Source organism: Ictalurus punctatus, chromosome 12 (assembly GCF_001660625.3).
Source record: "Ictalurus punctatus breed USDA103 chromosome 12, Coco_2.0, whole genome shotgun sequence".
NCBI lineage: Eukaryota > Metazoa > Chordata > Actinopteri > Siluriformes > Ictaluridae > Ictalurus > Ictalurus punctatus.
Window position 1 is genome coordinate 28,154,543 of NC_030427.2, and position 19,487 is coordinate 28,174,029.

General features: G+C 36.8%; 3 protein-coding genes and 1 non-coding gene across 5 annotated transcripts in view; 1 reads left to right on the plus strand and 3 right to left on the minus strand.

Moving 5' to 3' along the window:
* myo1g (myosin IG) overlaps nt 1-537 on the minus strand; it is a 42,346-nt gene extending 41,809 nt beyond the window's left edge. Inside the window, exon 1 of the mRNA XM_017482456.3 lies at nt 342-537. Within this exon, the coding sequence (XP_017337945.1) occupies nt 342-436 (95 nt within the window). The 5' untranslated portion in view covers nt 437-537. The remainder of the gene's footprint in view (nt 1-341) is intronic.
* Nucleotides 538-4,783: 4,246 nt separating this feature from the next.
* si:dkey-154b15.1 (uncharacterized) lies at nt 4,784-12,161 on the minus strand. Its single transcript, XM_053684294.1, has 8 exons — nt 11,830-12,161; nt 11,625-11,700; nt 11,225-11,318; nt 10,973-11,023; nt 8,869-9,950; nt 7,064-7,254; nt 6,882-6,967; nt 4,784-6,771 (listed from the first exon to the last, which is right to left on the minus strand). Exons 6-8 carry the CDS (start codon nt 7,239-7,241, stop codon nt 5,029-5,031), a joined length of 2,007 nt encoding a protein of 668 aa, XP_053540269.1. The 5' UTR covers nt 7,242-7,254; nt 8,869-9,950; nt 10,973-11,023; nt 11,225-11,318; nt 11,625-11,700; nt 11,830-12,161; the 3' UTR covers nt 4,784-5,028.
* Nucleotides 10,026-10,159, minus strand: LOC124628786 (small nucleolar RNA SNORA9). The gene has a single exon (XR_006983468.1). It is a non-coding gene; the product is annotated as a small nucleolar RNA SNORA9 (small nucleolar RNA).
* Nucleotides 12,162-13,767: 1,606 nt separating the features above from the next.
* Nucleotides 13,768-19,166, plus strand: LOC108272368 (class I histocompatibility antigen, F10 alpha chain). 2 transcript variants are annotated; one of them, XM_017480739.3, is made up of 6 exons: nt 13,768-14,040; nt 14,655-14,909; nt 15,458-15,745; nt 17,252-17,524; nt 18,319-18,423; nt 18,735-19,166. In XM_017480739.3, the coding sequence occupies exons 1-6, from the start codon at nt 13,974-13,976 to the stop codon at nt 18,746-18,748; spliced, it is 1,002 nt and encodes a 333-aa protein (XP_017336228.1). In that variant the 5' UTR covers nt 13,768-13,973; the 3' UTR covers nt 18,749-19,166. The 2 variants fall into 2 exon arrangements, with proteins under 2 accessions (XP_017336228.1, XP_053540584.1); XM_053684609.1 differs by having other exon boundaries at nt 13,769-14,040; nt 15,458-15,583.
* Nucleotides 19,167-19,487: the final 321 nt, after the last annotated feature.

A 19,487-nucleotide genomic window follows, 5' to 3' on the forward strand; every position in this document is an offset into this window, starting at 1 on the left:
AGCAGTACACACACAGTGCAAGGCGATGTCCCGCCAGTGCTGAATTGTGTAAGCCAGACATTAGTCGCACCCGAAGCATCGTACATATCGTTCACCACCCCCCATACCAAAAGGGAGTGGTCAGAAAGTACCATACACATTGGTTATCCTTTAAAATAGCAGGTTTTTCAGTCATCATTTAAAAAAAAACACACACAAATCAACATCTTTTAAGATGATGAAGGTGAATTTGAGTTTGAAACTAAGTCGGTTTTGAGGTCTTTGTAGATCTTCTCAGCGTTTCTACAACACGCTAGTTTCATTATTCCTTTCATTGGCATATTTTGCTCATGTCCTCTTACCTGAGCTTCAGGTTCTCCAGGAACTGCTCCATGGTCACTTCGTCCAGGAGCACGAAGTCCGACTTGCCAAACTCGAAGCCCTCTAATTCCGCCATCCCTGCAGTGGATGGAGAAACGAGTGGATGATGACAGGAACGACAGAGAAAGAGAGAGGGAAGTAGCACAAGCCGGTAGAGGAGGCTGAAGCAGAATGAGTGGGTGTGGCGTAAAGCAGCCTTCTTTTGGTTCATCTGCGGCTACATTTAGGAAAGAGCTGTGGTTTGTACGCTACAGCATGTCATCCTGTATGTGTGTGTGTGTGTGTGTGTGTGTGTGTGTGTGTGTGTATAGAGTATCGCATGAGTAGTTGTTCCTTAACATGTCTCTCTATATGCATGTCTTTTTCTCACACGCACATTAAATACAATGTTTGTGTTGATGTTTAGTGGTACAGGAGCTGTGACGCTGCACTGGAATTTTATCTTTTGGGAATAAACATAGCATTTCCTGCTTTGAGATCAGTCCTCCAGATGTGTGCATATAAAGCTCGTGGGAAACCGCTTTACATTTTGTGTAGGTTTCTTTATCTAAAGCCCATTACTAGAAGCTAACAGAGGAAAGACCCGACATCACAGTGAAGTCCAACTTCCTTCATCACCGAAAACAGGAAGATGACTGGAACTCCACATATGGAAGAACAAACAGAGAAGTTCTTCTTCCACATAAAGGTCACCTGGTGGAATCCATAACTAGGACTAATGGTGTGGTTGGGGCTTATGAGTGTTTTCATTGCAATTTTGTTTTACAGGCAGTAGATGGCTGTAAAATTTACAATACTAAATTACCAGAAATAATTCATCTGGTGTATGTTGAGGTGTATATTGGTGGATTTTGGTTATTGAGGCAAATATGAGAGAAAATTTTACTTGTTTCATACCAGCTCCTGAAGAAAACTCAGGTCAAAGATGAGAGTCTGGGGTCCCTAAGCTCATCAGGCTGGAAAAGGTCACAAAGCCATTTCTAAAGAGTTTGCACTCCACCAATCCACAGTCAGACAGATTGTGTACAAATGGAGGAAATTTAAGATCATTGTTACCATCCAAAAAAATCACTCCAAGAGCAAGATGTATAATAGTCACAATGGAACCCAGAGTAACTTCGAAGCAACTAAAGGCCTCTCTCACATTGGATAATGTTAATGTTCACCATCAGGAGAACACTGAACAACAATGATGAACATAGCAGGGTTGCAACGAGAGAGCTACTGCTTCCAAAAAAGCACACTGCTGCCGGTCTGCATTTGCTAAAGATCACGTGGACAAGCCAGAAGGCTATTGGAAAAATGTTTTGTGAATGGATGAGGTCAAAATAGACCTTTTTTGATTTAAATGAGAAGCTTTATGATTGGAGAAAGGAAAACACTGCATTCCAGCATTATCTGCATTCCTTGCATCTGCAAGGAAAACACTGCATTCCCCCTTAGCCAGAGTCATATCAACCTGAAGTTCTTGCCTAGTGTCCCAGTAAAACTCAGTAGGGTTGAGTCTGGATAATACCTGGATGGGAGACCTCCTGGGAGAAAAGCTAAGGTTGCTGCTGGAAGTAGTATTAGTGAGGCCAGCAGGGGGTGCTCTCATGTGGGGTATAACGCACCAGTATACTGACAGGGACCGCATACTGTAAAAACAGCACCATCTTTTGCATGAGACTTTAAACCGAGGTCCTGACTCTCCGTGCTCATTAAAAATCCCAGGACACTACTCATAAAGAGCAAGGGTATAACCCCTATTTTGTCCTGGCGAAATTCCCCCATTGGCCTTTCTCTATCATTCCCCGCTAAAAATTTGCACTTTATTATTCTTTAATATTGAAATATTTAGTATTACAGTACGATGTGGCATACTTAATGTGGTTTTAAAAAAATAAAATAAAATTACAATGTGCAAAAGTGCAGAAGAATCAAGTACAAATAATTTAACTCAAAACAAACAGTATATTCTTTTATAAAATAATTAATGTAAATGTACAGAAATGGACAATATTAAATTAAAATTTTCATAAAGGCATAAAACGAACTCTTAATCTATAACTAGTTAATTGATGCATAATAATATTGGAATATTATAGCAAAGACAACAAAATGGTAGGCTAATGTAAATAATGTTAGGCTGATATCAGTGCCAAGTTTATGGAACAGAAGCTTATTTTTTATTACAAAAATATATACCCAGGAACACGTTATTTTTACACAGAAGACAAAAACCTTTATCTAAAACGATCTAATTAATATATTGTATTATAATATATTAAGATTTCAAGGCTATTTATGGATGTTTAATCAAACGTGAACCTTCTTAAAACAAGAAGACATGCTACCCAGGCTATGTTAACTAACTAGCCAACCAGCTAATGTTAGCTCGCAACACAGCCTAGCTACTTAAAAATAAATGAATAAATCTAGTTAAATGAATTTTGAAAAACTATTTATACATTTATCTCGCTGTTTTTTTCTCTTCTCCGGTTTTCTTTTTTCCTTTTCTCTGCACCAGAGGGATGTGTCCTTTTTTGTGACATGTTTTATGGCTGTTTTGTTTTGTTGGGGTGGAAACCTCGTATCTTCATACTGTATTTCGTCTTTTTTTTATTTTATTTATATATATATATATATATATATATATATATATATATATATATATATATATATATATATATATATATATATATAAATCAATGCTATTGGTCCGCCTTTATGTTTGTGTCTGGATTTTAGAGATGTTTAACCAGTGAGAAGTATTAAAAGAGCTTGTGACTTGTAATTCTAATGGATCTTTAAACTGTCAGTAGGCCTTGACTGAACAGCTGCACACACCATAGACAGTTCACAAATACTGATCTTAAGGGTAAATAAAGAACTGGTTGCTTGGATAAGTACAGTGTTTTCATTACTCGAGAGAAACACTATGTCTATAAAGGTTAAACTGCGACATATTGCGTTTGATATAATAAATAAAAACTTCTTTTTTTTTTTAATCAAGATGTCATTTCATGTGCTCTTGGGGGCCCCCTGGTGGTCACACAGGGCCGCTTAGTTCGCTTGTCCCTTGGGGTGGACCTGATTATGACTTTGGAGGATGGTGTTGTATTTTTGTGGCTTTTTCAGCTCAGGTTAGTTGGGACTGTCTTAATAAGTGGAAAGTGGAAAAGTGAAGGGATATAATGGATGCATGAAACACACCACAGCTTAAAATGGGTTAAAATGATGCATCGATGGATTTTATCTGCATTAAATGGTGCTTTCATGAAGCATCTTAATAATCAGGGAAATAATATAGACTGAGAAATATAGAACGTTACTCAAGGCTACTACTGACTATGCAGAGAGTTTTACTTAGTGTACTGTGTTGATATCATTTACTAAATTTATGCTTATGTTTTATTTTAGATTCCAATTTTTATTTTAAATAAAATGTAGAAAATGGCATTTAAAAATTGCATCTGCATGTGATCGGCACACACAGATTTTTCTGTGAAATTTTGCTCAATTTGAGAAATTCACCGTAGGACTCAAATCAGTGTTATGTGTTTGGGTTTTTTGTGGGGTTTTTTTTTTTTTTGCAAATAAATGTTAAATTTAATAAGGCTATTGTTTCCAATCTTTACATTTTATTTTACAAATAATTCTGCTGAATAATGTGCATCAGATATGATGCTGCGGGCTTTAAGCATGTCACATCATTCTCCATGCATTGCATAGAAATGTAATGTTTTAAATAATAACTTGACGAGATGTCAACTTAGAAAATGTAGCATTCATGATGTTATTTTACATTTATGTTTAAATATACATATTAAACAAAACATTCATTAATTTTAATTAAAATAATATTATTTATACCATTGTGTTATTTATTATTTTGTATTTTTAAAAGGTTCAATCTGATACAGTATGAAATTAGTATACACTAAAATAAATATTTTTATTTAGAATTATTCATAATTATATATAAATATTTACTGATAGTCTTTTTTCAGTAAATATTTTTATATAATTATGAATCATTCTAAATAACTATGAATCTTTATATATAAATATTTACTGATAAATAAAACTATTTTATTAATTTCAATATGTTGTGTCGAACTATTAACGCTATGAAAGAGAAACAATGGTTAAAATTCTGAGGGGAAAATAAGGTTAAAAAGGCCGTAAAAGACAGAAAATTACAAACCCAAAGACCTGACCTATCAAATATAATCCAAAAAAAATCAAGTTTGCAAATTGAGAAAATGAGATTTGTTGCTGCTGTTGTTGTTTTTTTTTTTTTTTAAATGAGAATGATTGTCGTGTGTCAGGCTTTATATAGGGTTAGAGATGTTTTGGACTCATGGGTGCCAGAAGAATTACACACGATCTTTAAGTGGGGCATACAGACCAACAGTTACAGCAAATAAGTCACAGGAAGTCCATCATTTTACGTGACTTTACATTTTTTTTTATTCCAGAAATAATAAATCAGTGCTGGTTAGTTATTGTAGGATACATTGTTCAAAACCATGAAATGTAGTTTATTTATTGTTTAACATTACAAATATCTTGATTATAAAAATATAAGAAATCACCTAAAATGCACATGAACAGTGTGTACTGAAGATCATAGAATACTTTTTAATAATTTTGCTGACTTTCTGTATATCAGCAAACAGCAATTTAGTCAGGGTTTTTGGGTGTAGAATGACTTTTCTTACGCATAGCCATTCGATAATCAATATTTTTAGTATTTGGATCGAGTCGTTTTAGGAAGTTAATGCCACACTCTTTTAGGGACTTCTTTCCTCGACCTGGCGACTCTAATTCCACTTGAGGTAACGCCTGCTCCTTGGTTGTCCTGTTTTTGTCTCGAGACTCTGAATTGCTGCGTGTCCGTTGGGACTTCTTGTCTGGAATCTGTTCAGGGCCTTGAACAATCTGCTGAGCTTTTCCTTCATCTGATTTCTCTTGATAATGTGAAGGAGAGTATTTGCTTGCAGCACTTGCCTGATTTTCAGGAGTGGTAACACGGGCATTGGCAGCCATCTTATACTGTCTGGGTAGAGAACAGCTTCTCCTGGATTTTGAGCCCCTCTCCATGGCCCTTCCTCTATGAGAGGCATCATTGTGTCCTAGTAGCTTTTGCATCATCTCAAAGCTTCCTCTTGAGTCTCCCACCAGCTTTACAACATCATCAGTGTGTGTGATGGAAACACCCGAGTCTTTATTACCTTCGATTCTCTCAAGGATCTGCTTTTTTTTAACACTGTCATATTCCTTCAGATGTATTTCTTGGGTGCGCAGTGAAGGTCCGATCTCCTCAATGAGGTTCAGAAGACATGCTTCAGCTTTCTCACTGTTATTTCCCAAAAACGTGACTGTTGTAAAGCCAACACCATCTTTTATATTCATCTCAGTACCATAGTCCTTCCTAATCCGCTTAAGATCATTCTGCCGTTGGGTGAGTATAAAGTTTATGATATCTGTGTCCACTGGAAAGCTTGCCATTCCTAAACTGGAGGATGAGGGACTGGTGTGAGTGGACCTGGCCCTAGTATCATCTTGGAAGTTCCTAAGAGATCCATTTGAGGGTGAATATCTATAAGATGTGTGGTGTTGCATTGTGGGGCTGTATGTAGAGGTTTTTGACGAGGATGGAACATCAACAAGGTGGCTCCTTCTATGAGCAAGCATTTCATTGCTCATGACGTTTTGCTGTTGCGTGTGCACATAGTCTGGGATATCAGTGTCCACTTTATAGCTAGTACTTCCAATAGAGGAGTAGTAGCTGCTGTGAAGACTCCTGGGGTATCCACCTGAGGCTGAATCATTATACAATGGAGATGTGTGGTGTAGCGATGTGAGACTAGATGGAGAATTTGCTGATAATGATGATGCACCATCAGCATGGGGGCTCCGTCTCTGAGCAAGCAGTTCGTTGCTGTCCAGTCTTTGAAATTTTTGAACAGCAGCATCCATTGGGCTGCTTGCATTTCTTTCAGTGTAGGATGAATGTCTGCTTTGAAGACTCCTGGGAGATCCACCAGATGCCGAATCTCTATATGAAGATGACAGTGCATTATCAAGTAACTGCTGCTGACTGACAGCATCCATTTTATCCATATTCCTCGATGTGGACTTGGAACCAAATCTGGGATCCAAACTCTTACGCTCCATGTCATACCCCAAAGAGGAGCCATTGTGAATAGCAGATGGAGATTTACTATGGGAGTGATGTCCGTGACCCTGAAGCTGTATGAGTTCACTGTGTATGAGCTTTAGTTTCAAGAAGGAGCCCTTCAACTGGACATGACCTGAACTGGATTCTGTTACGTTAAAGCCATAATTGTTAAGGAGCTTCAAGACTGATTCTGGCTTTGGGAACATCCTCAAGTCCAGCATGGTCTTAACTTTCATGTCCACCTGAAACAACACACAGAACTTTAGACAAAGATGTGGTTTATAATTTGGATAATGTTTCGGAAATCTGGGACTCTCGGGACTGGAATTTATGTGTGGGGGGACAGTTTTACCTCAGACAAATGAGCTTTCTTTACGTGTATTGGATAAAATCTGTTGTCAACATCTAGAACATGAGTATGTGCCAAGACTCCAGGAACTAAAACAAAAGGAAGACAAGATGGTAATCCAAAGGTTTTAGACATTGCTCTCTCAAGACTGTAACTAACAGTGAGTGTATAACGATCTTCCATACCTTCAGTTGATTCAAATATGACATATGCCTGGCCTGGAGCAGAAGTTGGATAAATCACTGTTAAAACATCACCACCACTATTCCTCCGCTTCAGGAAGTGTATCTTTAGCTGATCAACCATCCGGTCATGAGGAGGAATGCAGGGAACTCCATGAACTTCAATAACCATTGGGTCCATGATGACATCAATGCTAAAAAAAAAAATTATGAAAAGTGGACTGTTAAATAACAATATCAAAACATGTCTGCCAGTCTAATGTTTATTAAAGCCTGGAGTTTTGTTACAATTTAATAGTTTACCATATCTCTTTATGCCCATGAACCCCATAGATCAGCACATTTACCCAAGAGAAAAGCTATTTAACAAAATGCCCAAACAAATAAACAAATAGGTTTTCAACCTAGACTTAAAGAAGATTGAGACTGTTTGAGTCCCGAACATTAATCAGAAGGCTGTTCTATAGCTGGGGGGCTTAGTAGGAAAAAGCTCTTCTGTGTTCTGTAGTCTTCATTATTCTAGGTACTAATAAAGACCCTGAAACTTTTGATTGAACAGGTAGACAATAATAGACCAAAAGTAACCCCCCCCCCATATTTATACTGAACATCAACTGAACATTATTAGTGTTACGAATCGGTTGTGAATTTTTTATAATAAATCAGATAAAAATACTAAGAGCCCCCCTCCATTGTGCAAGCTGGAATCGCCCAACTATTGCCTCTCAACACAACCCTTCATCTGCCATTTGACTGCAAGAGGGCACAGGTAACTTTGAAGATGAAGAGAAGCGCTGCCCAGCAGACTGCTTCGCATTGCTGGTAGGCTAATATAGTGTAATCTAGCCAACGGCACTCCACATATATTGTAGCTAGCTAGCTAATTCATTGCAATTTAGCCATAACTATCAATATAACAAGTCAGCGAAAAACTGCATTTTATTTTAATAGTTCCCATTCTTATCAACTAAATGATGTGTATAAGTTTTACTCAGTTACAGTGTGCGTTCATGTGGACTGTTATTACACCCTGTGTAATTTGTTTTAATGAAACAACCATTTGATCAGAAATGCTTGTGGATGATTCACAGATTAGACAGATAGAGGGATGGATGGGTAGATAGACAGAAAGATAGATAAACCGAGGAGGACTATGTAATGACAATGCAGATATAACAGCTGATTTTCCCACAATTTATTCTTTTTTTTATTATTATTATTTAATTCAAAATATCAGGAAGCATACCTATTCACACGTAAACCCCCAAACGACACCATATCAACTAACTGTTTTTAAACCCTGTTAGTCTTAGATTACGTGGAGTGACCACCATACAAGTATAAGTTGTTACTCTAGAAAAGGTCATGTTTACAATCAGAAGTACTGTTATAGAAAATTAATGAACACCTTCTGACTAATCAGAGCTGAAGCTTCAACAGGGCTGTGGTTATAAATGATAATAATTATCATTATCAAGCAGGTAGAATCAGTTCCTTTAAAAACATATGCATGGTTTTTAACTAAAGAACAATTTTGGTAAATCAGTTTGTTCCAGGACGCCTTAATATTTTCTGAAGCCAACTTCCGGGTGAGTCAATTAAAAGAATCTCAACTTTGAAAGAATTTCGCTTACTTCGAAAGAATCGAATCACTAAAGTGACTCATTATGGGCATAGTCCAGGGGGCAACAGGAGCTTAGCGACAACTCTAATACCGTTTTAAACTTAGAAACAGTCATTACAGCTCACTAAAGCAGGAAGTCACGCACAGTTTGTGATTTTAAAAGTGATAAAGTACAAAAACTTACCTGCATTAATCGGTGTTAAACGCGTGACACCTGCGCATTCAGCCAGGCGTAAACAGTAACGCAGAATCTGGTACTACTGAACTGAAAGCAAAAGTCAACAAGAGACTACGTCACTACTGTACGTGTTGTACCATATTCTGCACAAGCCCCAAATCGTGTCGCTTCCTGTATTGATCCGAATGGATGATTCAAAATCAACGGCTCTCGGAGGACCCATTTAGTTGTACATTTAAGTGCCTGATTTTGGGCAGAATTTCATTGGCAAACTTGTTGGGAGTGAAATGATTGAAATGAACAGCTAAATAAATAGAAATAAATTAATGAAAGCACTATATTATACAAAGCAGGCCAAATAGTTATCTGTAATGTCTGACATGATACTGGAAAGTAGCTTACAGTGAATGAGCAAAACTTTTACCTTAAACTTTTAGATCGTTGTATTAATTTTAGCTCAAACTAAATAACATTTCAGAATAAGTTGTCTTAAAGTTGTTTTATTTAAAGTAAGTTTAACAATCACTGCGCAATGGCAATCGTGAGTTTATTATATTTATAATCAGGCATAAGATGGATACCAATCAAAGGGTCCTAGAGACATGGTGTGAGGATGGTGGTGTGGTATCACGTGGCTCATATCGCTAGCCGTAAGAGACATCACAGACATGTTTCTGTGCATATTTGTTAGAACATATTTAAAATCTCAATGTGACAGTGTTCCAACATAAAAAAAAAAAAAACTCATAACTTAGCAACCATTATTAAATGTGTCTTCAATTCTTTAATCAAACAAAAAGTCAGTTGTGAGGTATTTTAAACAGTACAAACACACTACATTCAAAATTATTGATCAGAAAAATCAGAGCAACAAAAAAAATAAAATAAAATAAAAAATCACACTCAGCCATAAGTGGTTAGAATTTCAGTAGTTTTAATGTAGTAATTTAATAAACATGGACATAAGATTAGGAGAATGTGTAGTGCAGTAACATCCACAGAATCACAAACATAACAGCCTCCTACGCCACAGCACACTGGAGCTCGAGTTTACAAAATCCATCACCTCTCCAACAGATCTTGACCTTCTGCAAGACAAAACAGAAAAATTAGTGCACCGGTTCTCAAAGGGCGTGCCGCTGAACACCAGCATCAACACATTCTTTTGTACAAGGTTTCTATAACCTGACAGCGAAGGGAATGCTGTCAGGCCTCAAACCACCCAGAGTTTCTCTAGCAGACATACAGGAAAGGACAGTGTCACATGTTAGACCCAGCCTTGCTGAACAGCCTGCAGTTCACAAGAAAGGACAAACCACATACCTAAAATTGCTAAGTTAACATTGGGGTTTAACCGGTTATGCTTCCTGCACTGTAGAATCACTTCAAAAGGTGCAGGTTGTAATGTCGAAGTGTTTGTGGACCCTTAACCACAAGGTCTTAAACATCTGTATTTGAAGTCACAAAATATGGCCAATTTAATTTTTGCCTCCTATTTCAGGCTCTATTTACATAATGTTTTACTTCAATGAATCTCAGAGCTAAAAATTGTTACTTTGAGCACATTACAGCTTCTCAACAACAGGACATGCTGTGTTTAATCGAATTGTTTAAAGGGAAAAAAAGGGAGGTTGGTGAGGGAATTACTATATTAGTTGTGAGTGAGAACAGAAAGTTATTTCATGGACATTGCATAACATGGAACAACTAGATATTGATTAAAAAAAGAAAAACATAAGATGTCATTATTTAATAAATTAGAAACTGCTGGCATTGACAAATTATGGTGTAAGAGGAATAAATACTTCAGGATGATGTGCCTGTAAAGGAAAACACACGACTGTCCTGAGGGAACAGTAACTCTGCATCACACCACTAAGTCACTGAATATTTTCCACCATCACTCCAGTGTTTTATTCCTCAAACAATACAATCAATCACCACCTTTACATCCAGCTTTACACTGAAGATGAAATTCTACTTTAATGCATTCCTGATGTACCACGCCATTTGAATTATAAACAGATAGACAGGTCAACGATAACAGCAATGTTCCTGATACATCGTGAGCAAAGCCATTAACATCTGCACAAATAAAGTCATCACTTACCGAGAATCCCATGCAGTCAGGGACTCTGGGGGATTACGGAGAGGGGGCAATCTGTAAATAAGATAATATACAAATTAGATACTGCAACTATTATATATTTACATATATACACACAAATAGCTTACAATCTATAAACAAACATGTGAGGTTTCTACAGCATCGGTGTATAGAAGACTATAAGCCTCTCTAGTAGATATAAAAAAAAAAAATTAAAAAAAAGGACAAGGCCATGACCGTCACGATTACACTCACCTCAGTCAATGCAGACTTTTCTTTTCCTTAAGATTTGAACTATCTCGGATCTCTTTTGAAACACCATGAATTGGTGTGCAGTAAAAAGATTAACCTGAAAAATAAATTGGACACAACAGCACATTACAACAGTTCAAAAAAATATACATTAGACATTCATAGTCATGTATGCGAATTTTAGCCAAACTAACCTCTAAATTAAACCAGATGGATTAGACAGTTAGATTGGTAGACATTGAGTACATTTCAAAATGGCTTCCTGAACATACAGTACTGAAAAACTCTAAACTTATACTGCATTGAATTCAGAGTAAACATTATACATATTATATAGTGACCACTGGGGGGTTTGAATTGTTTTTTCTTTTTCCCATAAATATTTTTTATTTATAATCTTTACCTTCCTCCTTTTCGTCACCTCCAAGCACGTGCTCGTCTGCAGTGCTGCAGTCTGACTTTACGCAGACAGGAAACATCTGGGGATAATAATTGTAATATGAAGAACTGATTTAAGAAACAGGTTTTACAATCAGAATCTGGAAACACTGATTTTTTTTTTTTTCCTTTCTTGTTAACGCGAATGGCTTTTTCAGTAAGTACAATACCTTTTCTCTGAGCACAGACATTCCCACGTGCCGTCTGGAGAATATACAGCTTCTGCGCATGCGTGTTCTTTTCTCCTGCTTCTTCTTCTTCTTCTTTGAATTGAGGCGGTTCTCGGGTTCTTGTGGTGTATTTACCGCCACCTGGCGGTATGGACTAGTGTAAACGAGGGCGTCTCCGAGAAACACCGTATATAAGTGTGATTACTTACAAAAACAACAACAATAACTTCTGTAAATAAGTTAACTTATTTAACACACGGGAGTACATACGAGATTCTCTCTTCTACTGTTGCCCCTCCTGCTGCTCCTCTTCTTCTTCTTCTGAATTGAGGCGGTTTGACAACTAAAGTTATGGTGTGTTACCGCCACCTAATGGACAAGAGAGTGAGTGCACGCGTCAATACATCCATAGATACATCCATCCGCATTCTACCGCTTACTCCTTTTCAGGGTCACGGGGAACCTGGAGCCTGTCCCAGGAAGCGCGTCAATACATTTACTTTTCAAATGGATCAAACAAACAAACAAACAAATATATAAAACCAGACCTTTCCCCACACTCACACTGCCAATATTGCCACCTAGTGGTTGTAGAAAGTTACAGCAAAACAAAACATTCGTTTTGTTTTATAATTTTGTTCTATATCTACTTTTTTATAATTTTGTTCTATGTCTACTAGAGAAATACTGTAAATTTTATGCATGTTATATTAAGGATATTCACTTCTAATGTATACATTTGATGTAATTTGAGTAATTATAGTCCTCATCCAAAGTAACTTACAGAACTGCTTTATGGTCTCCAGTGAAAACATAACTTCATGCTGGTATATACTGTGCAACGACTAGCAATAACATTAAAACCACGTGTCTAATATTGTGTAGGTCTCCCTTGTGAAAGAAAAAAAAAAACCCTTCCTTGGACCACATTTGGAAAGTATTAAACCACTGCATACCAGGAACACTCTACAAGACCTGCCGTTTTTGGAGATGTTCTGACCTGGTCATCTATCCGTCACAATTTGGCCCTTGTCAAAGTCGCTCAGATCCTTACACTTGCCCATTTTTCTTGCTTCCAACACATCGACTTTGAGAACTGACTGTTCACTTGCCTAATAAATCCCACCTCTTCACAGGAAACCACTGTAATGAGATAATCAATGTTATTCACTTGACCTGTCTGTGGTTTTTACGTTATGGCTGATGGGTGTATACTGTAGGTCAGGATATAATATTAATAATAATAATAATAATAATAATAATAATAATAATAATAATAATAATAATAATAATAATAATAATACCATCAAGCTAAAACCCTGTTAGAGAGTAGTTAGTACAGCAACTGTTATATTGCTGTATTTATAGTACTGTTGCTGGATATTAAGTGATCTTTTCTATTTTTATCTGCTTGCCATACACTTACAGTTTCATTTTTGCACATAATAAAATACAGTATGAAACTATAAAACCATGTGTAAGGCTTTACTAAGTGCATACAAGTGTTATAATTAAACATTAAAAGTCTGTATTCTTCGATTTCAATGATTCGTTTGTAATAGGTTCAAATTCACTTAATTTGGCCTATTTTACCATTTGAAAGGTACCTCTGATAATTTATGTTTTGCTGTCTGCTTATATTTAAATATGAGAGATGGCTTCTGCCTGCACACTTTAGCAACACTGTACATACACGGGAGGGGAGGGGAGGGGACGGGACCCACACTATACTACTAAAGCTACACGTCCCATGAGTACAAACTCTCCAGCCAGGCTAGCATTAGCATTATTTTAAAATATAAGTAACACATACGTTTGCTGAAGTGATGTACATTTTTCTTTTCCAAGATGAAATGGCTGTACCTGATTGGTCCAAATTAACTACAACAAAAATAGGCGTGTTTTACTTTAACATTTTGACATGTTATTTAAAGTTTCAACACTCTACAGAATGTAATATTTGTAGACAATTTTTGTGTATATATATATATTTCTCTCTCTCTCTCTCTCTCTTTTTAAATCAGAGAGAATGCTTTTACAAAGCGTTAGCCAGTAAACAAAAACGCCGCCTCACTTTCACTTTCATTTTTCCAGTGTTGGAACCAGTTTTATCGACAAAAACACAATCAAATATATGCTTAAATATGAAAGAAAGGAAAACCCTTTTCATTTTACTTTTTTTCTTACATCCTGTTCAGCTGTTTGGTGATGGTGAGTGTTAGGTTGTGAACGTTTTGTGAATTGCTTCCTCTTTAACTCCTCGGTTTGTGTGAACATGACACTGTTATGTATTAAAACTGTTAGTGGAAACATTTAACATTTAGCTTAAAGGCTAAATTTATATTGTTACTATAACAATTATTGGTTCCCAGAAGGTTCTAGGAACGTTTTTGGAACCCCCCTGAGAACAGATTTCTATTTAGTCCACTTTTCAGGAAAGTTTTCCTGATGGAAATATGTGTTTGTTTGTTTGCATTATTTTTCAGAGAACATTCCCCTAACATTCATATAACTTTTAAAAAACCTTGTAGGTCTGAAGAAAGTTACTGTAATATTCTGGTAACCTTGAAACTATTTGAGCCTCTCAGGAACCTTGCACTAATCTGAGAAGGTTTGGAGAATATTTCTCTTATGTCTTGGTAACCTTTAAATAATATAAACCTTTCAGAAGGCTTGCACTAACAAGGAGTGGTTCGGAGAACATTTCCCTAATATTAGGGGAACATTCTCTGAACAATCCCTATACAGACCCCTTACAAACATTCTCAGAAGGTCACCTTGCAGTTACAAAAAATAGTCCCTAAAACCCATTCTCTATTTCACAGATGTCCATTCCATTAGTGGCTTTTTCATCAGTTCTCAAGGCCTAAGCCTGCCCAATTATATGGAAAGAATCACTGTGAATGATGTTACCATCTTTTACCATGACAGTGGGAAAAACATCATAGCGCCATGTCCCAAATGGCTCAACACCACCACCGGCCAGCAGCACTGGGAAAACATCAGAGTTATATCACAACACAACAAACAGATGATAGCTACAGCTATCGAATCAGCCATACAACAGTTCAATCTAACAGGTAATTCATCGTAAAAACACTGACGCAGTGGACACCTGCCTTTAAATTAATTTCTCATAATACATGAATAATAAAGTTGGCTTTTCCCCATATTTCTACTAGCCCTAGCTCTGTAACTAGTGGAACCTCAATGTGCTCTAGAGATCAGTTTTTATTCCAGGGACCTAAAACCATGCTGAGCTGAGATACTGGGGTTTCTGTAAACAGTTGCATAACCACAATTTGTTGTGTGCCATGACATAAAGACGGCCGTCATTTATTTAATATAAATAAATAAATAAATAAATACACAAAAAAGCCAATAATTTGGAAAATTAAAAATGGTCAAGCCCATAGTACCCCTTGAGATGGAATGGCCCTCCACCAAAAAACTGGTATTTGCAATATTTAGCTTAGAAATAAGCTCCACCCCCAGCCTGAATTTGTAGCATATGAAATTTGAGCAGTGGAGATCGATTGGGAGAATTTTAGGGCTTGTTTTCATTACCATTGCACTGTGTGTTGCAGGGGCACTAAAATGACTTGCTTTGTTCTGTATTGAATTACAGGTTCACATGCGGACATTAACATATACCAAGGCTACAGTCGCTGTGACCTCTATCCAAATGGCACCATGAAGGCATCGTTAGCCCATGCTTTCAACGGGAAGGACTTCTTAAGTTTAGATTTTGACAGTAAGACGTACATCACTTCTGTTCCTCAAGCTCTGAAATATAAAAGGCTGAGGGAGCAAAATTCAGTGTTGTTTGGAATCACTGTGTCTTTCTACCAAAAGACCTGTTTTGATCGCTTGAAGATGTTCTTAAAGCATGCCCCTGGAGTCAAAATGCAGAAGGGTAAGATGTGTGTCAGGGGGACATACAGTGGTGCTTGAAAGTTTGTGAACCCTTTCGAATTTTCTATATATCTGTATAAATATGACCTAAAACATCATCAGATTTTCACACAAGTCCTAAAAGTAGACAAAGAGAACCCAATATTATACTTGATCATTTATTATTGAAGAAAATGATCCAATATTACATATCTCTGAGTGGGAAAAGTATGTGAACCTTTGCTTTCAGTATCTGGTGTGACCCCCTTGTGCAGCAATAACTGCAACTAATGGTTTGTGGTAACTGTTGATCAGTCCTGCACATCGGCTTGGAGGAATTTTATCCCGTTCCTCAGTAGAGAACAGCTTCAACTCTGGGATGTTGGTGGGTTTCTTCACGTGAACTGCTTGCTTCAGGTTTTTCCACAACATTTCTACTGGATTAAGGTCAGGACTTTGACTTGGCCATTCCAAGTCCATTGACACACACACACATTGTGTGTCCTGCTGCATGACCCACTTTCTCTTGAGATTCAGTTCATGGACAGATATCCTGTCATTTTCCTTTGGAATTCACTGGTATAATTCAGAATTCATTGTTAGATCAATGATGGCAAGCCATCCCAGCCCAGATGCAGGAAAACTGGCCCAAACCATGATACTACCACCACCATGTTTCACAGATGGTATAAGGTTCTTGTGCTAGAATGCAGTGTTTTCCTTTCTCCAAACAAAACACTTCTCATTTAAACCAAAAAATCTATTTTGGCCTCATCCATCCACAAAACATTTTTCCAATAGCCTTCTAGCTTGTCCACATGATTTTTGAACTGCAGACAGGCAGCAGTGTTCTTTTCAGAGAGCAGTGGTTTTCTCCTTTCTCCTGATGGTGGACTCATGAACATTAAAATTAGCCAATGTGAGAGAGGCCTTTAGTTGCTTAAAAGTTAACCTGGTCTTGAACTAACAATGGTATTGAATTTCCTCCATTTGTACACAACCTGTCTTACTGTAGATTGGTGAAGTCCAAACTCTTTAGAGATGGTTTTGTAACCTTTTCCAGCCTGAGGAGCAACTACTTTTAGGACTTGTGTGAAACTCGGATGATGTTTTAGGTCATATTTATGGAGATATATAGAAAAGACTAAAGGGTTCGCAAACTTCCAATCGCCACTGTAATAGTTATAGAAGTTGTGCATCAGCATGCTCTGCATGTTTATATACATAACTTGACAGTCCATCATTATGTCTATACACAAATCATTAGGTCTGCATTGTATAAAATGTTTATATAAAACATAATCATTATATATGTATACTGTGGATATATACTGTAAGTCCTTATTAACTTAAAATTATAGATATACAATACAATACAATGTAACTAAATGCAACATGCATGTTCATGTGTTATAACCTCTGTGAAGCTATACATACCCATATTATTAAATCCCCTGATAAACATTTAACATTTACTAATTATCTACCAATTAACAATTTCAAAATTCCTACTGCCTAATTCCTCCAGAACCGAAGGTCAGGCTTTTCGAGAGGCAGAGAGCTGGTTCCACGCTCCTCACATGTCATGTGACTGGATTTTACCCGAGAGCAGTGCAGGTGAAGTGGATTGGGGCAGATTTACAGCTGGTGGATGACGAGATGAATGATGTGCTGCCTAATGGTGATGGCACGTTTCAGACCAGAAGCAGTGTGATCAGACCTGAGGAGAACACAGGAGATCAGCGCTACAGCTGTGTAGTGCATCACAGCAGCCTAGAGGGAAATATTACAGTCACCTGGGGTATGAAATTACACATTTAATATCAGTTAGGTCTTAAATAACAATATTTGCATGATTAATTTAATCTTTAGGAATATTATCACGTGTTTATTCTAATCGTTTATTAAGGGAATTGTGTTACATATAAATGTGGTTAAGACATTGGACTTCTTACCAGAAGGTCATGAGTTCAAATCCCAGCACCACCAAGCTGCCACTGCTGGGCCCTTGAGCAAGGTCCTTTACCCTCATCTGCTCAGTTATATAAATGAGCTATATGTAAGTCGCTCTGGATAAGGGCGTCTGCCAAATGCCATAAATGTAATTAATAATCTAATGTCATTTATTACATGTTTATATAATGAATGTGATTTATGACTCATGGTGTGATATTACTTCTTTACATTTATTATATGGCCTGAGGCGTGATATTCAAGATGTATTCTAATATCCGATCTAGAGTAAAATCTATAATCTGGGATAATATGCTATATACAGTAAAGATTATTACACTGTAAATTACACCTGGACGTTATAAAGATATTGGTCTAATCCTGTCCTGGTGTGTGATATTTCATATTTGTTATCTCATTACGTAGACAGTAAATACGTTCATCATATTATTTCTCTTTTCCCAGGGATATGATGTTAGATGTTGTCCAGTTTGTTTATTATATTATATTCATTTAATAATATGTTCAGGTAAATTGTACAGCTGCTATATTTGTGTGTTTTTTCCCTGGAAGAACTGTTCTACAGTAGACATTTTCTTTCTGTGTCTTAGACTCACTACATTTACATTTTCTTACTTGTAGGTAAAGAAGAGAAACCCTTCAGACTTTATGTTTGGATTACACTAGGCTGCGTTTTCATCGTCACTGTAGTCGGGCTTGTAATCCGATGCATCTTAAAAAGTAAAGGTGAGTAAACAAACCCTTGTGTTTGGCTAATACCAGTGACTGGTGTAGAATTGAGAGTCTCATTGTTGTCTCTCATTTCTCAAGACTCTGCTCACAAGAAGCAAACATTAACTATATAACAATGACTTGTAATGCTGTGTGAATTCTGCTATTTTAACAATCACTTTGTCTTTTGGTTAAATCATTCATTCAATCAATCAATCAACTTGTTACAGCTTAATTTAACCTATTTTTAAACAGTGGCTAATTTAAAAAAAAAATTAACATTATGAATTTAATCGTTAACTGTTTTCCCTGTTATGTCCTTATAGATGCTGGGATTTGAAGTTACCTCTCATGTGAAGATGTATTCAGTTTCTCAGTTTCAGTCATTCAGAACAGTCTTGTTTGACATCATTACAGTTTAAACGTCCTTCTTCTACCTCCGATACCTCAGGCTCAGTCAGAGCACAGTGTTATCAGACCTGCATGTTCTCGCAGAATCAGTTGGTTAATCTATTTTGGTCATATCGGTGGCTCATGCTTATACAGTTTTGATTTGTCACCTTTTTGACCTCAGAGTACATCACAGAACTGAGTACACAGCATAGTACACTAAAGCATGTAACTCACACTAACATCAGGTCTGGAGTTTGTGTTGCAGATGATGCACAATGTAAGTAGAACTACAAAAATCAATACTCCGTTTTATTTCTTATCATCACTCATACCCATTTCAATAAAGAGCTTTTGATTATAAACAACATCTGTGGTAATGTCATATTTAATCAGTGATTCAAACTCTTTAGCTACATCCTCGTTCTGTCGTTCTCTTCATATGGATGATATTTTAAGGCCATTAAGAATGTATTGCGTTAACGTATTTGTATTTTCCACTTGTTCTCAATGTGTTTCTATTCTACACGTCTTCAATAAACTAAATAAAGCCTTACCTCACACACAGACATGTGTCCCCTAGATAACTGTTGACGATCATCTAACAGAGATGTAGAGTAAGAAGTTGTAGTGAGTGTAAGACATGTGTCTGACTCTTCTCTACGTGACTGAAACTGGACAAGGGTCCG

Excerpts from the sequence above, each read along its gene's own strand:
- si:dkey-154b15.1 (XM_053684294.1), bottom strand. The coding sequence starts at position 7,241 with ATGGACCCAATGGTTATTGAAGTTCATGGAGTTCCCTGCATTCCTCCT. Across the intron at positions 6,968-7,063 it reads CATATTTGAATCAACTGAAG|TTCCTGGAGTCTTGGCACAT; the intron begins GTATGGAAGATC and ends CTTTTGTTTTAG. Across the intron at positions 6,772-6,881 it reads AGAAAGCTCATTTGTCTGAG|GTGGACATGAAAGTTAAGAC; the intron begins GTAAAACTGTCC and ends GTGTTGTTTCAG.
- LOC108272368 (XM_017480739.3), top strand. The coding sequence starts at position 13,974 with ATGAAAGAAAGGAAAACCCTTTTCATTTTACTTTTTTTCTTACATCCT. Across the intron at positions 14,041-14,654 it reads TGTTCAGCTGTTTGGTGATG|ATGTCCATTCCATTAGTGGC; the intron begins GTGAGTGTTAGG and ends TCTATTTCACAG. Across the intron at positions 14,910-15,457 it reads ACAACAGTTCAATCTAACAG|GTTCACATGCGGACATTAAC; the intron begins GTAATTCATCGT and ends ATTGAATTACAG.